The sequence below is a fragment of the Paroedura picta genome, chromosome 1 (genome assembly GCF_049243985.1).
Source record: "Paroedura picta isolate Pp20150507F chromosome 1, Ppicta_v3.0, whole genome shotgun sequence".
Lineage (NCBI taxonomy): Eukaryota > Metazoa > Chordata > Lepidosauria > Squamata > Gekkonidae > Paroedura > Paroedura picta.
In genome coordinates, this window is record NC_135369.1 from 151,287,499 (window position 1) to 151,306,678 (window position 19,180).

Genomic DNA, 19,180 nt, shown 5'->3' on the forward strand with positions numbered 1-19,180 from the left:
ACAATATGGGGCTGCCACTGAAAAGGCCCTCTTCTTGTGCACCTACCAGAAGAGCTTCTCTGGTTAATTGGGCAGTCAAGAGGGACTCTCCCTGTGATCTTAGTACCCAACCAATTAGTAACATATGGGAGAAAACAGTCCTTCATATAACCCAATTCCAAGCCATGTAGGACTTTAAAGATCAAAACCAACACCTTGAATTTTACAGAGTGGATCAGTTGCCAGTGTAATTGCTGTAAGATTGTTACACATGCTCCTGATAACGGCCAATAACCCGCAATCTAGCCACAGCATTCTACGCTAACTGCCCTTTCCAAACACTCTTCAAGGGTAGCCCCAATCAGAGTGCATTGCAACAGTTCGGTCTAGATCAGCCTTTCTCAACTTTTTTACCATTGAGAAACCCCTGAAACATTATTCAGGCTTTGAGAAATCCAGAAGTGGCACAATCATGTAGAATATAGTTGGAAAGCATCTCTGTATACACATCCATCTGCGGCCCCTCCTCTTCTCACTCCCTCCAGGCCCATCACTGGCCATTTTGGGAGGGGGGGAAGGTAGATATGCCCATATATGTTTGTATCACCTGATAAATGTTTAACATATTTAAAAAAAATGTATACAAATTAATTAAATCCTACCCATTCAGGAAACCCTTCCAGGGCTCTCAATAACCCAAGGGTTTCACAAAACCCTGGTTAAGAAAGCCTGGTCTAGATACAACGAAAGCATGAATCATTGTAGCTAGACCTGACTGAACCAGGACTGGCACAAATTGCATACTAGCTGAAGGGGTCACCTGATTTCTAGGGTGACTGCGGTATGAAGCTGCAAACCTGACTTGGTGATTGAAAGACCCTGGTCTGCTTTTCTTCTAACCCAGGTCACCTCTGTCTTGTCAGGATTAAGTTTCAGCTTGTTCATCCCCATCTAGCCTCATCCATAGGCAGAGCTGGGTTTCATCCTTATATTGGTGTCACTGCAGCCCAAAACTCCTGATGACTTCTCCCAGAGGCTTCACGTAAATATTAAACAGCATGTAAGCTAAGAATGAATCCTGTGGAACCCACATATAAAAGGCCATGAGGAAGAACAAGAATCCTGTAGCACCACCTTCTGGCATCGACCTACCAGAGAGGACTCGGATCATAATAACATGGTGCCTCTTTGTCCCAGCACTGAGAGACAGCCCAATAGGATACCACAGTTGATGATACTGAAGGCCGTTGAGAGATCCAGGAGACTAGCAGGTTCACACACTCCCTGTATAGGTCTCAGTAGAGCTACTCAACCAAGATGACAAAAGCAATCTCTGTTCCAAAACGTGACCTAAAGCCAGACTGAAATGGGTCCAGAAAAACCAGTCTTCTCCAGACACTCCTGGAGCTCAAAAGTGGGTGCTTTAGAACTTTGATCAAAAATGAAAGTTCGGAATTTCTCCAATATGTTAGGTCTCAGGGAGGGTTCTTATTTAAGCTGTGTGAGACAGACAGAGCAGTATTCCAACTTGGAAATGAAAACTTGTTTACATACGTCATAACAGTTTCTCCTTTTTATATACTGTAGCCTTCACCAGGAGGGGAACTGCGGGAAGACAGCTGACCAGCCCACCTGGATTCACATCACGCTAACAATGAAACTATACTACTGTAATGCTTTGTACATTGTCTCCCCTCAAAATCAACTCAGAAACTCCAATTAAGCCAGAATATTGCAGCTTGGCTATTAAAGGGAGCTAGATGTAGCATTCATATCACTCCCACTCTGCAGATGCTCCACTGGCTGCCTATTTTCTACCAGGCCTCAGTTTAAAGTAGCGGCTATCACATACAAAGCTCTTAGCAGCCCTGACTTATCTTATTTGCGGGACCAACTCTTTCTTTATGCTCCACCATAACAACTTGGCTCAAATGCAAACAGGCAAAATCAACAACTGCCTGTACCTGTGCATCCTCTGTCACGGCTCCGGCTTCATGGAGTTGCCTACCTGAAGAGGTCACGAAAACTCCCACTCTCCTGGCTTTCTACATAGGTAACAGGGTAGATAGAATTCTTTGTGTTACTCACCTATGCCATCTGGAAGCACCTCGAGAAGATTCTGAGATATGAGTAGGTCAGTTAAAGATGTCAGACCACTAATCTCTTCAGGCAATTTTTCCAGTTTGTTTTCAGAAATATCCAAACAAAGCAGGTTTTTCAGGTTTCCTATTTCCTACAAGACAACAATCTCAGTCACGTCTCAACATGCAACATCCAAAGAATCGACAAGTGTCCCATTGCAAAATACCTGAGAGCGCCAAATTCCTCCCTTCCTCTCTCTCTCTCTGTCATGAGCCAGTCTGTTTTTGAGACTATCAGAAGTGACTCACCTGTAAAAATTTCTGAATGTGCAACACCTAGCATGTACTAACAGTCCAGCTTAATTTGCTCTCAGGATTATGGGCACAACCCAGCCCTGTAAACTAGTAATTCAACATGAAACGACACCCAATTCCGATTACTCATTCCAGGTTAAAGGGCTTGGGTTCATAAATGCAGCTTCCCCTAAGCAAACCCGGTCTTGCTGACTAATCTTACAGCACTGTAAGATTCGTTACTGGTACAAATCTGCCTCTCACTGCAAACAAGATTTCTTGCAAATGATGTTTTAACTCTTTTCTTGTTCAGTCTTGGCTGAAGTACTGGGTCTATGATTCATTATTTAAATTACGGTATCAGTTTTAAAAAATGATGTCTGACTGTAAAATTAACACCATTTTATTTTTAATGCTGGCCCCACAAAAGTACACCCTGACTGTAAGTTCACGCCTACACACATTCTGTCATGGATCAGCACTTCAGTGATCACAACATTCAACACTGCTGAATCAACACAGCTGAAAAGATGGTGGGATCCAGATATTCCAAATCTGCAGCTCACTTCTGCTACGTAGCATGGCTCCATTCTTTAGCTTACAGAAAAAGAATTGTGTAAGGCTGCTCTTCGTAAATATATGAGACATCTTACACAGTGTTTGGACGGTTATCGACTTTCTACAAACCTAAGTACCACCACTGAGCTTTCTGTACTAATTAACCTCGGCTTCTTCAAAGTAGGAACAGCCTTGTATACAAAACACCAATATTGCCCAGTAAAAGAACCAGCCTTAAGAACTCCTTGCAACTCTTCCCTGTTGTCTCTTGAAGTAAAACAAGAAGAGATACCTGGAAACTTTTACTACAGCAATTCTGTAGCAAATATATACAGGCATTTCGTTTCCCAGCAACTAGAAAGAAGCCCTACAATGATTCCTTGCATCAACTAGAATTACCTATTGAACTACACGGATTGCTTCTGCAACCTCTCCATCGTGTGCATACCTTAGGAGTCAGAGTGAAGATGTTTAAAAAGAGGAAAAATCTTTATAGGTACAAGAAGACCAAGATCAATGGCCCTCTGTTAAAAGCAGATGTTACCACTGAGAAATACCATCAGACGGAGAAGAACAGCAGCTGGTTTTTATACCCCACTTTTCACTACAAGATAGACTCCCCTTCGCTTCCTCTCTCCACAAGAGGCACCCTGGGAGGTAAGTGAGGCTGAGAGAGCTCTGACAGGACTGCTCTGTGAGAACAGCTCTATCAGGACTGTGACTAGCCCAAGATCACCCAGCTGACTGTATGTGGAGGAATGGGAAATCAAACCTGGCTTGCCAGATTAGAGGCTGCCATTTTTAATCACTACATCATGCTGGCTCAGGTGTAGTAATACTAAAAAAAACCCTATTGTATGCAATCTTCAAGCTAAATATGTAAATATCAGACTTTCATTCTGAGCATTCAATATGGCTTCTTTGGTAGACAAAACAAAATTGGGAGAGTTCCACTGACCAGCTTCAAAGGACTCTTGCAAGGATTCTATAGTTATGTACATTATGAATTTTCCACATTCTGAAAAAGTACTTAGTATCAAAAGGTTCTCACGGCAAATTGATAACCAAGCTGTCTTTATTAACCATGCCTGTTAACATGGCACTACTTTAGCTGCTACAACAAAGTCCTGGACATCTTTTAGGGGCCCTGTGCTGCTCTTTCACTATCTTATAGTTTGTACCGGGACACTAACTCCCTTGCTGACTTTCTTGCCACACTAATGATTTATTTACACTAACTATTTCTTTACAATGTGGGAGAAACTAGATCCAGATGTAACAACATGTTTTAGAAGGAGAAGCATATATTTTCCTCACAAAATCTGCCACTTCAAACTGCATGTACAATCACGCAGATATGAATCTATTGACATAATTTTTTTTAACTTCAGTAGATGTGTCAAATCAAATCACACACTGAAGAGAAGAGTACCTTACCTGAGGTAATTCAGCTAGCTGGTTTCCATCCAGCCAAAGGTCTTTAAGATTATAAAGTGCACCTATAGTTTCTGGCTGAGATATAAGAAAGAAACACATCACAATTAGCCTTAAAAAAGAAGAAATGATAACTGAGTTACATCCAGATAATGAGGTGGTACTATAGTTATTAAGTTTTAATTTAATTATACCCAAATACTATATTAAAGAATTGTTCACTCCAACCTGTACAGAAAATTCTAAGCACAAATAATCTGTATTCATTCCAGTCCCATTGTCATGAATTAGGCAATTTTCAGAATTTTTTGAATCCGCTGAAAGCACATAACTTCAGTGATAGGAAGAATGAGGCAGCTTGGCATGTTATAACTTTTCAATCCACAAATCAACTCCTGACAACCTTGCCCACCACACAGATACAATGAAGTTCCAAAGGATTTTTTTTAATTCAAGAAAAGATAATATCCCACACAACATCCTCAGCTCGAGTTTGCTTAAGGAAATGAGTCAAGTAAAAGTTTCAAATTGTTTTCTTGAGGGTTTGAACTTTGGCAAAGTCTGATGCATCCAGGCAAATTTAGATGGATAGTAAACTTTGTAATCTATTAAAATTATCACTTCAGTACTGACGAAAGGTATGTATTTTGTTCTGTTTACTCAGCTTTTAAAAGTGAAACTACATGGTCTTTTAGCAAGCCTCTGAAGACAAACATACTTTTGTTTTGTCTTACAAATGGGAGTTTCAAGGTTAACATCAATCGTACCATTCAATTCAGAAAAGATAACATAATAGAAATAACATATTTTAACATATATCGGGCCTTACACCAGTTACAGATCTTACAGAAGCTCTCTCATATTTTTGTCCACTATGTGTTGCTCTTTGTACTTCAGTATGCCATGATGCATTTAAATTTAAATGTTTTAAATGCATAATTGTTAAACATTATTAGCTTTTAACATTACTGTGGATGAAGTGTTGTAAACTGCCCCAAGTTGGTTGCCTGAGAGAGACGGTTAAAAATTGAATGAATAAAAGAAATTATACCTATCATATACATTGTGGGAGGACACGTAATACTAGAGCCACTGGTAGAAGTAATCAGATTAACAAGAAGTATGACAGGATATGGTTTGCCATCATGACCCTCAGTTCTGTTGTTGGTATATGCTTAAAATTACAGCTTACTACGTGTGAGTAAAAGGCACTTCCACTGGAAAAGAAAGAAGGTTCGCGGATCCCTTTCCACAGGGGAGCTCAAGGAGAGTCCGGGCATAAAGATGATGCAAATAAAGGGAACCAAAAACCTCCCCCCCCCCCCCACACACACAGAGTGAATGTTGGTGCCCTCTAGACATGCAGTCAGTAAAGGATCCAACACTGTACTAGGTTATGTACTATATATTTGCTAGAATGAAAACTCCTAGTAAATCACTGTAAATTGCATTATATAGCTGAAATGAAGCTGATCAGCTTGATATCCTGAAACTGTGATACTCAGTACTATTTCTGGTAGATGGGGAGGCATTTATGGCCCCTTAAGTTTTTTTTTTTTTAATAACAATTATTTCTTTTGGTTTGGGGTTAACAGTTTGGTGCTGCATCAAAGTTGCGTTTACTAAAGAGATGACGTTCTGAGAAAGGCAAGTGGAAAGCAACAGGTACAGCACAGGATGGTGCATTCACTCTGCCTCTCTGTACTGAATGGGAATTTGGAAAACTAGCTACTGGCATGTATATCCCCTAGCCCTAACTTTACTCCCCATTTGGGGACAAATTTGCTTAGGATTGCCATATGTTGCTGGCATTGTCCACCAGCACTCCAGAAGCCTGCAGGAGAAAAATACCATCGCAGACAGCGTATCATCACTTGTGGGGATGGGCAAGACCTGCTTATTTTTAGTTTAGTTTGTGGTTCATCGCTTAAGATTTAATATTTTTATTCTTTATAACATTGGTTTCCTTGGGGGAGGGGGTGTTAAACCTATTTCTGCTCCTGCAGAAAGTTGCATGGACCAGAATACAGCAGTGGTTTAAAGGGCTCTGAAACAGTGTTGACATAGTCAGAGGCCTTAAATAGATAGTATCTTGTATCAAAGCAGTGGAGAAATTAATTCAAGAAATGAATGTCTTGGAGAACTATCCACAGATTCCCCATCACCACATCCAGAACAATAACAGCTAATGGGGACTCAAGTGGGCCAGTTTCACCTACTGCATTTCCCTTCCTTTCCCCTTTAGCTGACATATAACTGCCCTCAGAATTCACTGTCTAATGAACATTCTAAGTTGCTCAAGACTTCTGTGTAAAGAAAGGGGTGTTTTTTAAATACATAAACTAATATTCCAGTATGGGCAGGAGGAGGGAAATGTTGCGATATCTTTAACCGCTCCTGTGGTTAAATAAAAGAGTAAGGCCACTTGGGGAGGAGTTAGGGCAGGCCCTGTCCAGGATAAAAACTCAGAATGCCTAATCAGGAGCCGCAAAGTGGCTCCTGATTGGGCCCTCCAAGTGTCCATCCAGGGCCAAGCAGCCAATGGGGAGGCACGTGAAGCGCCTTCCTATTGGCCCCTCACCAGGACAGACCAAAATTCCATTCACCCAGCCCAATCTGGCTGCCAGTCTGCTCCTGACCACCACAGGGAGAGGAGGTCAGTAGGGCTGCCAAGGGGGATGAGAACAGAGGCCTGGACAGGCTGTGCCAGCCCTTTTCACCTCAAGGCTGTCCTAACTGTCAAGTCCAACTGCAAACTGCCTCAGAACCCTGACAGAGCTGGCAGGAGGCTGGAGAGTGCTCCCCCTCCCCCCTTCAGGTCTGCTGCGAAGGAGCCTCTGACAGGCCCTGACTGAGGGAAGGAGGCCTTTCCGAGAGCAATGCAGGGGAGCCTGAGGGCCTTCCTTTTGAGGGGGGGGGGACTTTCCCCTTCTGCCAAACAGTTGCCTGACAGAAAAGCCCCTTTTCACTTAAAATACTGCTCTGGCTGGGGGTTAGACACAGCCAAGCCATGTGTCTTTCTTCTTTGCAACTCTCTGCAGATTTGAGACCACTGCACAATGTTATTCTGCAAAGGAAACTGTCTCTTTTGTCTCCTGTTTCATCTGCACAACAACCCTGTGCAGTAGGCCTCAACACTCAACCCATGCCCTTCCAGACTGGACAATTCCTCCCCTTCCTCTTCCCACTGCCAAGCTCTAGCGCCCATTGTATTCTTGGAGACAACGGGCTTTGCCCCTAGTTCTCTCATATTTCATTAGCCTATCTGGAACGAGTTTTTAAAAACAAACAAAAACTAATATCTGCATATGTATGTTGACTACCACTGCTTTTATTCTAAGAACAATACATATGATATTGGGCAGAACAAGTTAGATAAATCATTGTAGTGTGTGTCTGTGGGACCTATTGCCAAATTTCTTCCTGATACAGATCTCCCCTCCAGGGCTTTAAAAGGCTCCAAGGGGCTTCAGCATCTCACAGTTCAATTTAAAAAAAATCCCTCAACATTCCTCTGCATTTCACACTTCCTACAGCATGCTCACAGTCCTGCTTTCCCCATTACGTCTGATGGAAGGAGGGTTTTAAAAAAAAATACTAAGTTGTATACCCCTCCCATTTGCAGCATGCAGAAATCGCTATTTTTTGGCTCTGCGTCACTGTATAACCAGCAGAGGGAATAAGTTGTTGCCTATGAGGAATTACTGGAAGGGGAACATTTCAGAGATTTCCCCTAGTCTCAGGTTCTCCCCCCACATTCTAAATGAACACACTAATTTCACCCTTTCCTTTTCCTATGGAGGAAAAATATAGCTCTTAAAATCAATTGGGAGTCCCAAGTGTATCCGAATCCCTAACTTTTCTGCTTTCATGAGCCGCATGAACCACCCACTTTACAATTTAAAACAGTAATAAGATGATGATTCTTCAGATGGATAATGGTTTGTGGAATTACAGCAAGAAATAAAAGATGTAGACAGTTGTGTGTTTCATTTTTTTAAAGAGTGGATAATAGACTTAAAGAACAAGACAACAAGATGTGCAGTGGAGTTCAATGCCTATATTGAAAAGCCAAGCAGTAATGCAAGGTGACTGCACACAGCAACAATACTCCTTTCTCTCTCTTACTTAAATAATAGTGAGTTTAAAAAAAACATAGCATGACATGAGCTACTGCTACTAGGAGTTTAACTGTCTAAACATTCCTGAAAGTTAGAGCGGTTTCTCCGTGGAACAGGCTTCCTCAGAAGGTGGTGGGTTCTCCATCTTTAAAGATTTTTAAACAGAGGCTGGATAGCCATCTGACGGAGAGGCTGATTCTGTGAAGGCTTAAGGGGGTGGCAGGTTACAGTGGATGAGCGATAGGGTTGTGAGTGTCCTGCATAGTGCAGGGGATTGGACGAGATCAGAGGTAGTCAACCTGTGGTCCTCCAGATGTCCATGGACTACAATTCCCATGAGCTCCTGCCAGCAATGGACATCTGGAGGACCACAGGTTGACTATGAACCTCAGAATACTTTGGTTCCTATCGTTGGCTTTCTACATATATTTATTAAACTGAAGAGCCAATACAATTTTTCAATTTTTTAATATGCTGATTACCAACAATATTGGGGGAACCAGGAAAGAACAGATGTTACAATTTCCTTCTTCCCTAAAGGGTGAATTTGATCCTGAAGTTTTATATTTTTAGAGTTCACTATGGTATCTTTTGACTGTACGTGCTGAGGGCCCATGCCCTCAAAGATGCCTTCCTGCAGCACTTGCAGGACACATTGCTTGCAAACACAAACTCAATCTCTACACAAACCGACAAAGTATGTGCAGAAGAACTTCATAAAAGTTAACAGTGCTGTTGACCATCATCATCAGTACCCCCGCATAAGTCAACCTGCAGCAGAGATACTGACCATGTTTGAAAGATCACTAGCCTCAGAAATATTCACACAAAAGATTTGCTGAACTTCGACCCACAAAGAGAAATTTGCCTTCCTGAGATATGCACCTGAGATTCTCTTGGCAACAAGTCCAATGCCAGCCAATTGTATGTGGGCATTCATATGCACCATGGATGAGTGAACATCAGGACATTTGCTATAGACACCTTTGGTTAGCAACCTCTGTAACATCAACCACTGATACCCTGAACATCTGCTGCCTAATGAGCCACCTTTCTCCTCCCATATCCATGTAACAACAGCCACAATCTCTTTCTATCTCAATGGTACCAAGCATTTCAAACTGAGGATGCTGTAGCACTGAAGTGCTATATTGCAGTGGTCCCCAACCTTTATTAGGCTGGGGACCGGCAGGGCATCGGGTCGCGCCCGCAGGGACCGCGCCCGTGCGGGCCACGCCCATGCTTCGGGCCGTGCCCGCGGGCCACACCCGCGGATCGGGTCGCACCCGCGAGCCGCGCCCGCACCCGCATGCCGCACCCACGGATCGGGCCGCGCCCGCGGATCGGGCCGAGCGGGCGCGGCCTGCACGGGCGCGGCCCGGCCCTGATTCCCTCCCCGCCCTCCCGCAGTAAGTAGCTTCCCGGGCCGCAAGCTTGCGGCCTGGGAAGTTTTTTACTGCGGGGGGGGGGGGGCGGGGAGAGGGAGCTGCGGCCCGGCGCCATGGCCTTTGCGGCCCGGCGCCGGGCCGCGGCCCGCAGGTTGGGGACCACTGCTATATTGGTCTGGGAAATATAAAATATAAAAGTCCAAGGAAGATCACATGGCAAAATAACACAGCGAAAAAGCACAGTGCTGTTGATTTTAATTTAAAGATTTACTGTGGCAGAGAAAATAGGTACCATTCAGTAGGCGCACTCATTCTTGTGACAGGAACAAAATAGGCAGCATGGCCTCCTTTCCGAACCTCTTTGACACTGAAACCAGATGCCTCCATCACCTATCTGTCAGTTATGCTGGCCGCTGTTCTTCCTAAGGCGGCCTTCCTTGCTGCCCCCTGCCCCCATGGCTGTGTGAGTCGGGTTCAGCAGGAGCAGGCAGCCCCATGGACAACCATATAAGCAGCAGCACTGCTGCAGGAAGGAAGAACAAGTGGGAGCCCTCCTCCCCCCCCACTGCATGAACCAATCAGGGGGAGCAGGCAGCACTGGAGGTGCGGGGGAAGCAGAGGGAGTTGCTGCCAGATATCCAGGCAGGTAAGGGCAGCTGTGCAGCTAGTGGACAGGCTGGCCAACGAGTGGGGGGTGGAAGGATCAGATTTCTCCCCTGAGAAAGATTTTATCTACCTCAAGCCTTCCAGACCGAACAGACTGTCAGTTATCCAATGAGCAGAGAGTTCCGAGTACTTCTTAGAAAACAATGTATTGGCACACAGCCAATCTTTCAGTATATTATTACTGCCAATTTTCACATGTAAGCAAGAACTGGGGGCGGGACTCACCAAGTTGTAAAGTTCATTGTTCCCTAGGTCCAGCTCCTCTAGCCTTTGTAGCTGTGCAACTGACCTGGGAGAAAAAAAGAACAGTATTTCCTGTACAACATTTTCAGCAGTCCAGTAACAAATTAGGGTATCTTTGGCTAAGACATCATGAGCAAGCAGTTTGCTTAATAAGTACATGAACCTGGCTTGCTGCCATTTCATGTTCGCTTTCATTCTTCTTTGTGCATGAAGCAAAACTGAAGATTTCTTCTCTCTATAGGAATGGTTCTCAATCTGGCGGTTGGGACCCCTTTGGGGGTTGAACGACCCTTCCACAAGGTTCACGGCAGGGCAAGCAGCTTGGCTGGGGGGGGGGGAGGCTGTCACTGCACCCACCAATTTATATACAATTTATAACCAATTTATATACAATCATGAACAATGGATCTTCACGCCTTTGGTTGGTTTCGGTTTAATTTCTGTGAAAGAACACTTGCATAATTTTATGCTTGGGGGTCACCACAACATGAGGAACTTATGACATTAGGAAGGTTGAGAACCACTGCTCTATAGGTCTTCAAACTGCAATTTCTTGCAATTTTTGAGTGAGGGTTTGAACAAACTGGAGCTTATATGGAGGAAAGCAAACTCTTCAAACTCCAGTTTACCAACATGCCCGTTGGTATCTGAAGGAGAAAGCAAGAAATATTCAGTTGTCCTCTTGTAGACATACACATGTATAGCAAAAAGTGAGGTTTTTGCACATCATGAACATACCTCTGATGGTTCACAACACCTAGTCTTAATGTTCAACAAAAAGGAAATATAAAATATGTTAAGGAAAAAACTGAATTTACAAAACTTACTCTGGTAAATACGTCAACAAATTTTCTCTTAATTCCAGTGATGCCAGGTTATAAAGGCTAAAAGAAATAAGAGAGACAGCATTATCCTTTTCTAGTTTTTGGAAAAGATATCTATTCCAAAGTAAAAGTACTACTAAAATCATCATAAATAATATATCTATACAGATGCAGACACACAGAGACACATCTCAAAATAGTGAATACTTAAATCCTGGGGTACCAGTTCAAATACTCTGCTGTGAAAGCTCAATGAGAAATATTCCCCTTTTCAGCATAACATGAAAAAGCACCATGCCTCATGATTGAAAACCAAGTACTTTCAGCCCCTTTCTGTTACACCTGAATTCACTGCTGAAGAGGATTGTATGTGTATGTGTACTGACCCAAACAAAAAACATCTGATCCAACTTTTCACTATTTATTAGCCAAACTCATTCATATATTTACATGGATAATCTACTCTGGTTCTTTGACCAAAAACTCTCACGGACATGTATGTTTCTACTTCAGAGAAACAAAGACTGGTGACCAAGGACTGAGTAGTTGAAATCTACATAGGGTAATTATGCTGAGTAGTACACAAAGTAACATTTTATGAGTGGAGTGCCATTCTACTGGCACAAAGGGAGCGTTAGGCTTGATGCTCAAGGAAGATACAACATGATAGCTTTCGGTGATGTCTTCCTTCACCAAGGAAATGATGACTTTTATACAGATGAAGACTTCCTCTGAGGAAGAACATCTCTGTCTTTTGAAGGAAGATCTGGAAGAGACCCACAGAACCCAGCCCAGGATTTCTACAGATTTTCCAGTTGAACAGTAATCCCAGCACTGCACCCATTGTAGTTTTCCAAGGATCCCCAAACCCCAAAGAGCAGCTCTTCAGGTTGTATAGTAGCTGGTCTTGGGAGTGGCGGGAAATAAATTAAAAAAATAAATAGATTGAAATAAATAAATATATGGATATATGGTATTTGTAAAGACGATTTTATAAATTATAAAGTGTATGGTTTATATTTATACATTACTTTGTTTTCATGTTGAGCAATAATTAGAAAATGCAACGATAGAATTTATAATTTAGAGACATTCCCTTATATTTTACATTGTTAGGAAATTTGTATTTAGAGGGCTTTATTTGTACAACAAGGGTATGAGACTGCTATACAAGAGGTTTTAGTTGTTATCCATACTGAGGTTCTTTTAAGTTATTCCATATTCTGGTAGACTTTATCTGTAGCCCCAGAAATATTGTGGGCTTTTGTTGTAATTTGAATTTAAATGTACTTACCTGATTCATAATTGCAATATCTGGAGTTACAGAAGTCATGGACAGCTCAATTAAGTAGTTTATCATCAGGGAACCAGGGTAGATTAATTAAGCACATGCCCAGCTAGTCGTAACTTCCCATTTATGGCGTACTCATCATGATAAGTGACATTACACAGCTAAGCTTTTCACTCACTGGCTTTTACTAATATCACCATAGTAACATTCAGTTTTTTTTCCAGGGTTTTATTTAGGACTAAATGGAACACAAGGAATCGGACATTATCCCAATGCTATAATCTCTTTAATCCTCCAATCTTGCAAAACAAAATAAAAACAGAAATATGGATATATTTTCTACAGCAAAGATGCCTCTGCCTTGCCCAACAATGAATTCAGAGGATATCCTAATTAGTCAGTCAAAGAAATACATGCAAGAAGCACTTTGTATCATCTTAAAGAGCAATAGTTTTATAGTGGCATGATTTTTTTTTGTTAACTACACCCCCTACATGAAGATATCATTGATCTGTACTAGGAAAAACTAGAAAATTACAAGTAGTAAAAAAGCGTTCAAAGTCCCCCAAAGGCTTTCTCAGTCTGTATGATCAATTACGCATGGCGGTGGCTGCACTAGGCCACCAATTTCTCACAGTGGGGAAGCATATCCCGTCGATTCTGGTGTACACATGGGGGATGAAATCCCTCGGCGCATATAGTCCACACCAGAGTTGCACAGGCGACGGTGGCACAGGGAGGGGGCAGGGGCACAGGGAGCCCTCCGCAAGGTGGTGGGATAACAGCATGCCGCTATCCCATGATCACGGGAGATGCAGTAACACCTCGTTCAGCTCCACAGAACTGCGAAGTCGAAAGGGTGTTTTGTATCCCTGCAGAGACACCATAGGGGGTAGTGGGGGGGGGGTGGAGCCAGGCCTTGAAGGCCTTGCTCTTCCCATATGTACATGATGGCCACCGTGGCAAGAAAGGGAATGTGGAAGATTCGGCCTTCCCTTTCCACAGGTCATCAGAGGCCCTAAAGCGGGCCAGGGTCGGGAAGGGGCCCAGACGGTGGCAGCATCATGTATAAAAAGGGATTAGCCCCACTATTATGCAGGCACCAACCCAGGCTTCCCTGCCCGTGCATAACTGGTCTATGTCTCAATTACCCTGAAAAAGTTCTCCCCTCTCCATCTAGAGTTGCCAGCCTCCAGATGGTAGCTGTAAATTACGATTTCTCCAGGTGACAGAGATGTTCACTCGGAGAAAATGGCTGCTTTTGAAGATATACCCTCCCCTCCCCAAATCCCATCCTCCTCAGGCTCCATACTCAAAATCTCCAGGTTTTTTCCAACCCAGACTTGACAACTCTGTCCCCAATCCTATTTCTTAAATCTTTATTGTTTACCAGGCACCCAGCCTAAACAAGAACTTGTTCACTATTAAAATTTATGAGTGCACATAAGTACTGTCCATGGACTATATAGAGCCTACAGCAACATAGTGTAGCCTGAAGTCTTCTCCCATGCAGCTGGCAGCCATTCCAGCCCCTCTCCATAAAACTTTGTGTTTAATTCCTGCTGTGGGATGCACCAAGAAGTCTCCCCTCTCCCAAGGGGTGCAGTCAGAAAGCTTACTTTCAGCTTAGAGTTCTCACTCTCACCGTGTCCTAGGAATAGGGATGTGCTAATAAAGGAGTGCTGGGGAGGGGAGAATTAGAACACGAGTTCTCAGCTGTCTCCAGGATTGAGAGATGCTGTCAAAGGGCCGCCCTGGTACCAACATGGGAAAGCTGCCTTAGTCCCAGTTAAGATCCATTATGGCTGATGTAACTTTGAGCTGTATATAGTAACTCAACTATAATTGGACATAGGAAGTTGCCGTACTAGACGTAGTTTGGTTCATTGCTCCACTAGGGAGAGTATTGCCTTCCATACTGACAAAGATTTTCGAATGACTTCTAGTTCAGTAATTTCGTGTCAGATGACTAGAGCCATTGTAGCTTATTTAAACTAAAAAACAGTTAACACAAAATTAAGGCCCATCATGCCTTCGTCTGTTTGCATATTCACTGTACTCCATTATAACTGGTTACTGAGCTCAGATAAGTAACTATGTTGACCAAATCATCCTCAGGATGATACCTGATTCCCCCACAGTCCTTTTCCAATCCTACTGTTTTCTGATCACTTAAGCAGCAGTTAAGCAGCATTTAATGTACTTGTCCCGACTCTTCCTGTAGTACATCTGTTGAAATCACAACAGTGTCAGTTCTGGCTGCTGCATTCATATGCTTTGGTCATTCTGTAACTCTGGCACAGGTTCTAACATGACATGATAGTTCTCAACCCAGGTTATTTACAATATTTCAACAGTTCTATACACAAGGATCCTTTAAAACAGTACAGAGGTATGATATTTAACACATCTGTTGTACGTTTTACTACAGAACTTTACAGCTCAGCAAGGTTCCTTTTTAATAAATCCTGAAGCACTACAGAAATGTTACTGATGAAAATGGGAAATAAACATTTTCAATTAAAGGGTGTGATACAATTAAAAAAATAATGAAGTATAAACACATCTGAAATACTGTGTCCAACTATGGATACTATATGTGCATTGTAATGGATTTTAAAAATGAACCTTTCCAACCAAACATCAAAGCTGTATTTTGGAAGAGTTTAAATTCCAAGCAAGAATGTAGCCAAACCAATAAGGGGGGGGGGGAATGAAACTTCTGAAGTAATTACAATTTCTTCCCTCAACATTCCTCCTTGCCTGAAGTACAGGACCAAGTAAAAGCTCGAGGGGATTACATTTCGAAACATGCCCTTTTCAGTAGACCCAAGCTGCTGGCTCTGCTACAAATCAGTGCTCTGCTGCTATATGGTAATTTCTCATTCAAATGTGATATTTTCATTTAATTATGTAGCTACATATTAAAGCACAACCCTATCAATTTCCCACCTAACCTGATATACTGCTACTACTGAGAGCTACATTTCTATAGCTATACTGAAAAACTGACAACAGGCTACAAACTGATAACTGACAAAATCTCAGTTGCTGCCTCCTATTTGCATGAAGAAGAGACATAAGGGAAGACTGCATGCACTATTACTAATCCAGTGACCGTAGCAGTTTAAAAGCTGAAAATCTCTGAGCAAAAAGGCCAGATGCCACCACATTGTACATTAATGACCTATTTACCTGACTGACACTTCAATCCAGTTCAAAGCATCTCCATTGATTTCAGTGCCGTTAGACTGGAGTAACTCTGTGCAGGAATTGCTCTATAAAAGCTTAATCTTCTCCCACCTGTAATTTTTAAAGTTTTTGCACCAGGTTACCAATCATAATTGAGACTAGCAGTTCTTAACTTTCACTATGGGGAAAAATGCAGGTCCTTTAGCACAGGAAAGAAAATCATGAAGCAAACATATTGTGTGGCTCATGCATCAGTTCATATTGTAGCAATTTTCAATATATGGGCCCATTCCGCACAGGGATCAATGTGGCAAATTGCTTGCAGAAAGAAATAACAGAATTTAAAATAGTGGAATTTGGCGTAACACATACCTGCCTTTGTAGTGGAATCCGGTAGCGTTTTAATCGTTTCCCACAGGTTTCCGGTCTCGCCAAAAATCGCTAGAAAGCAAGCGATTTTTTCCGTGCTTTGTCCCGCCCCTGGCCGTCAATCAAACGAACAGCCAATGGGCGGTTGTTATCATGCTCCGGAAAAGCCCCTTTCTCTTTAAGAACAGGTTTTTTAAAGGAAAAAAAACACACGTTGCGACGAATATGCCTTGATTCATCCTAACGTAGAGACCCATCTAGATGGCAGCTGGCGTGTGAGCTGCCGATTCATCGTTGCCACACTCCCCTGAGTGAAAAAAAAATCCCCCCCCCCCGTGCACGGGCGCAATTTTCGGCCGAAAATAAAGGGAACTTGCAAACAGGGCTGTGTTGTGCTTGGTGACTTACGGGAACTTTAAAGCAGCTCTGTGGAGGGACTGCAGCCGCAGAAGCCTCGCTGGGTGAATGAAGGCTCGCCGGCTCGTTGTTTTTCGCTCGCTCCGAGAAATAAAAATGGTGATCGCTTCGCCGGAAGTTCAGAGGAGAGAGCCAGGGGGAGGGACTTTGCTGAAACCGCAACAATGGGAATGCACAGAACTTTTTCGAGACTGTTGCAGATTGTTTGCAAGAGTGTAGCGCTTTCCAGAGGGTGAATCCACTTTCGGCGATTTCCCTGGAAGCACTACAACGAAACGCTTTTCGCAGGTCTGTTTCAGGAGTGTGGCAGATTGTGTGCGACGTCATGTGTAACTGCAAATTAGTAGCGTTTACAATTTGCCACACTCCTGCTACATTTAACTTGTGCAGAATGGGCCATGGTATTCCTTTGGCAGTTCAGGCCAGGTAAGACTGATTTACACCACTGGGCTATAAGTGGCAATTAGGGATGTGTGCTTTGGCTCTGTTCGGCCACCTGAGCAATCACCAAAGCCCAAGACAGCATGTAGGAGGCCAGCACCATGGTGCAGAGAGGAGGGGCAGCGACGGTGTGCCAGCTGGCGGTCGCATGCAGGCGCAGAACTCTGCACCTCATTACGGCCACCAGCTGGCGTGCCACCACCCCCACCCCTGCTCTCCTCACCGTCTCGGGCTTTGGAGATTGCCAAGGCGGCTGAACCGAGCCAAAGTGCACATTCCTAGTGGCAATAGGCTTTTTGGAAAGTTTGCGGAAGCAAGGAGTTAAATGGACATGGAAGACAAAATTGTGAAGTAAGGAATATACAAGGTTGCCCTGATGGCCATGTTTCAACAGAAGGACATATATTTTTAAAAATCTCACAATTGTCAAATGCAATTTACACCAAATTCTATTACTATTGAAATGCTGAACGGCTAGCACTCACGAATACATTTCTATATAATCTTTAAGATGATGGGTGGCTTAGAGCTATATATCATCAATAAACATAATAAAGTTCCAGTTGACAATTCACTCCCTACCTGATTGGCCTTGGGGATGTGACCCCAATAGAGACAGAGAGAGCGTGCTCTGCCAATGAGGGCCAATCAGTTCAAACTGCACTCTGCCAATGACGACAGTTCAGATCAAATAGTGTGCAAACAACTACCTGATTTGCCCTCCCTGTGGGTATGCTGCTAATAGGGAGAGCAGTCTGTCAATGAGGGCCATTCAGTTCAAATTGCACTCTGCAATCAGCTTAAATTGCACTCTGCCAATGAGGGCTAATCAGCTCAAATTGCATGCAGATAATTTACTCCCTACCTGATTGGCCCCTCGGAAATATTCCCCCAATAGGTGATGGCCCTCAGCCAGGAATGGCCTGCCCTGGTAGCTTAGCTCCAAGCAGGAGGCAGCCCTTGGCAATAAGGAAGGGATCAGCTCTCCACCTCAAACTTCCTGGGAGTTTCAAAAGTTGGCTGGGTGGAAGAAGAGGAGACAGGCTGAGAGCATGCCCTACTGCCAGTAAGTTTCTCTGGCTTCTTTAAACTCAGAACATGGGGGGAAGCAAGGTGTCTCCTGGGGCAGCCTCTGTGTGCCTTCTGGAAGAGAGGCTGCCGGCCCACTGGGACCCAGGGCACTCAGAAAAGGCCTCTGCCCTGGGAATGTTTACACATGAGTAAGTCATAGCCCCTGCTTTAGGAATGTTTATTCATGAGTAATTCATGGCTCTCAGTCAGAAATGGCACACCCAGGTAGCTTAGCCCCAATCAGGAGGAAGCTCTCAGCCAGAAAAGGCTAATAAGAGAGCTCTCCACCTCCAACTTCCTGTCAGTTTCAGAAGTTTTCTGGGTGGAAGAGGAGCTGGCCTCAGAGCATGCCCTGATGCCAGTATGTTGCCCTGGCCTCCTGGTCTCATTCATCTTAGAGGATCTGGGAAAGAGTGAGCCTCCTCCTGGAGTAGCCCCTGTGTACATTCTGGAGGGGGGGGGGGCTGTGGGAGGCTCAGAAAAAGCCTCGAACCTGGGAATGTTTACTCATGAGTAAGTTATGTGAATTTGCTACTTGCAATCTGGGATGGGAGAAATGTTTTGGGGGTAACCATCACATGCAATTGCAGCAGGGAAAATAATGCTAATGTGAGGGCGACTGGGAAAATGTAAACTTTCCTTTTCCATATGCATGACACACTGGTCTTCCTGCAATCTTTCCGAGACCATCACAACAAAGCAAATTTGCAACCAATGGCATGGAAGATGGCGAAACTGTAGATAGGCAAAGAAACACCATGAGGCCATGGAGACATGTGGAAAGGGGAGACACTGTTTCCCATCAGCACCT

General features: G+C 43.5%; 1 protein-coding gene across 6 annotated transcripts in view; it reads right to left on the reverse strand.

The window, feature by feature from the left end:
* Positions 1 to 19,180, reverse strand: part of LRRC1 (leucine rich repeat containing 1) — a 121,637-nt gene that overhangs the window by 59,538 nt on the left and 42,919 nt on the right. For all 6 annotated transcript variants that reach the window (XR_013226366.1, XR_013226361.1, XR_013226365.1 and 3 more), the window contains exons 5-8: positions 11,592 to 11,648; positions 10,747 to 10,810; positions 4,350 to 4,424; positions 2,068 to 2,212 (exon numbers count right to left, since the gene is read on the reverse strand). Coding sequence is in view for 1 of the 6 variants with exons in the window: in XM_077308830.1 (XP_077164945.1) it covers positions 2,068 to 2,212; positions 4,350 to 4,424; positions 10,747 to 10,810; positions 11,592 to 11,648 (341 nt within the window). In the remaining 5 variants the exon portion in view is untranslated. The remainder of the gene's footprint in view (positions 1 to 2,067; positions 2,213 to 4,349; positions 4,425 to 10,746; positions 10,811 to 11,591; positions 11,649 to 19,180) is intronic.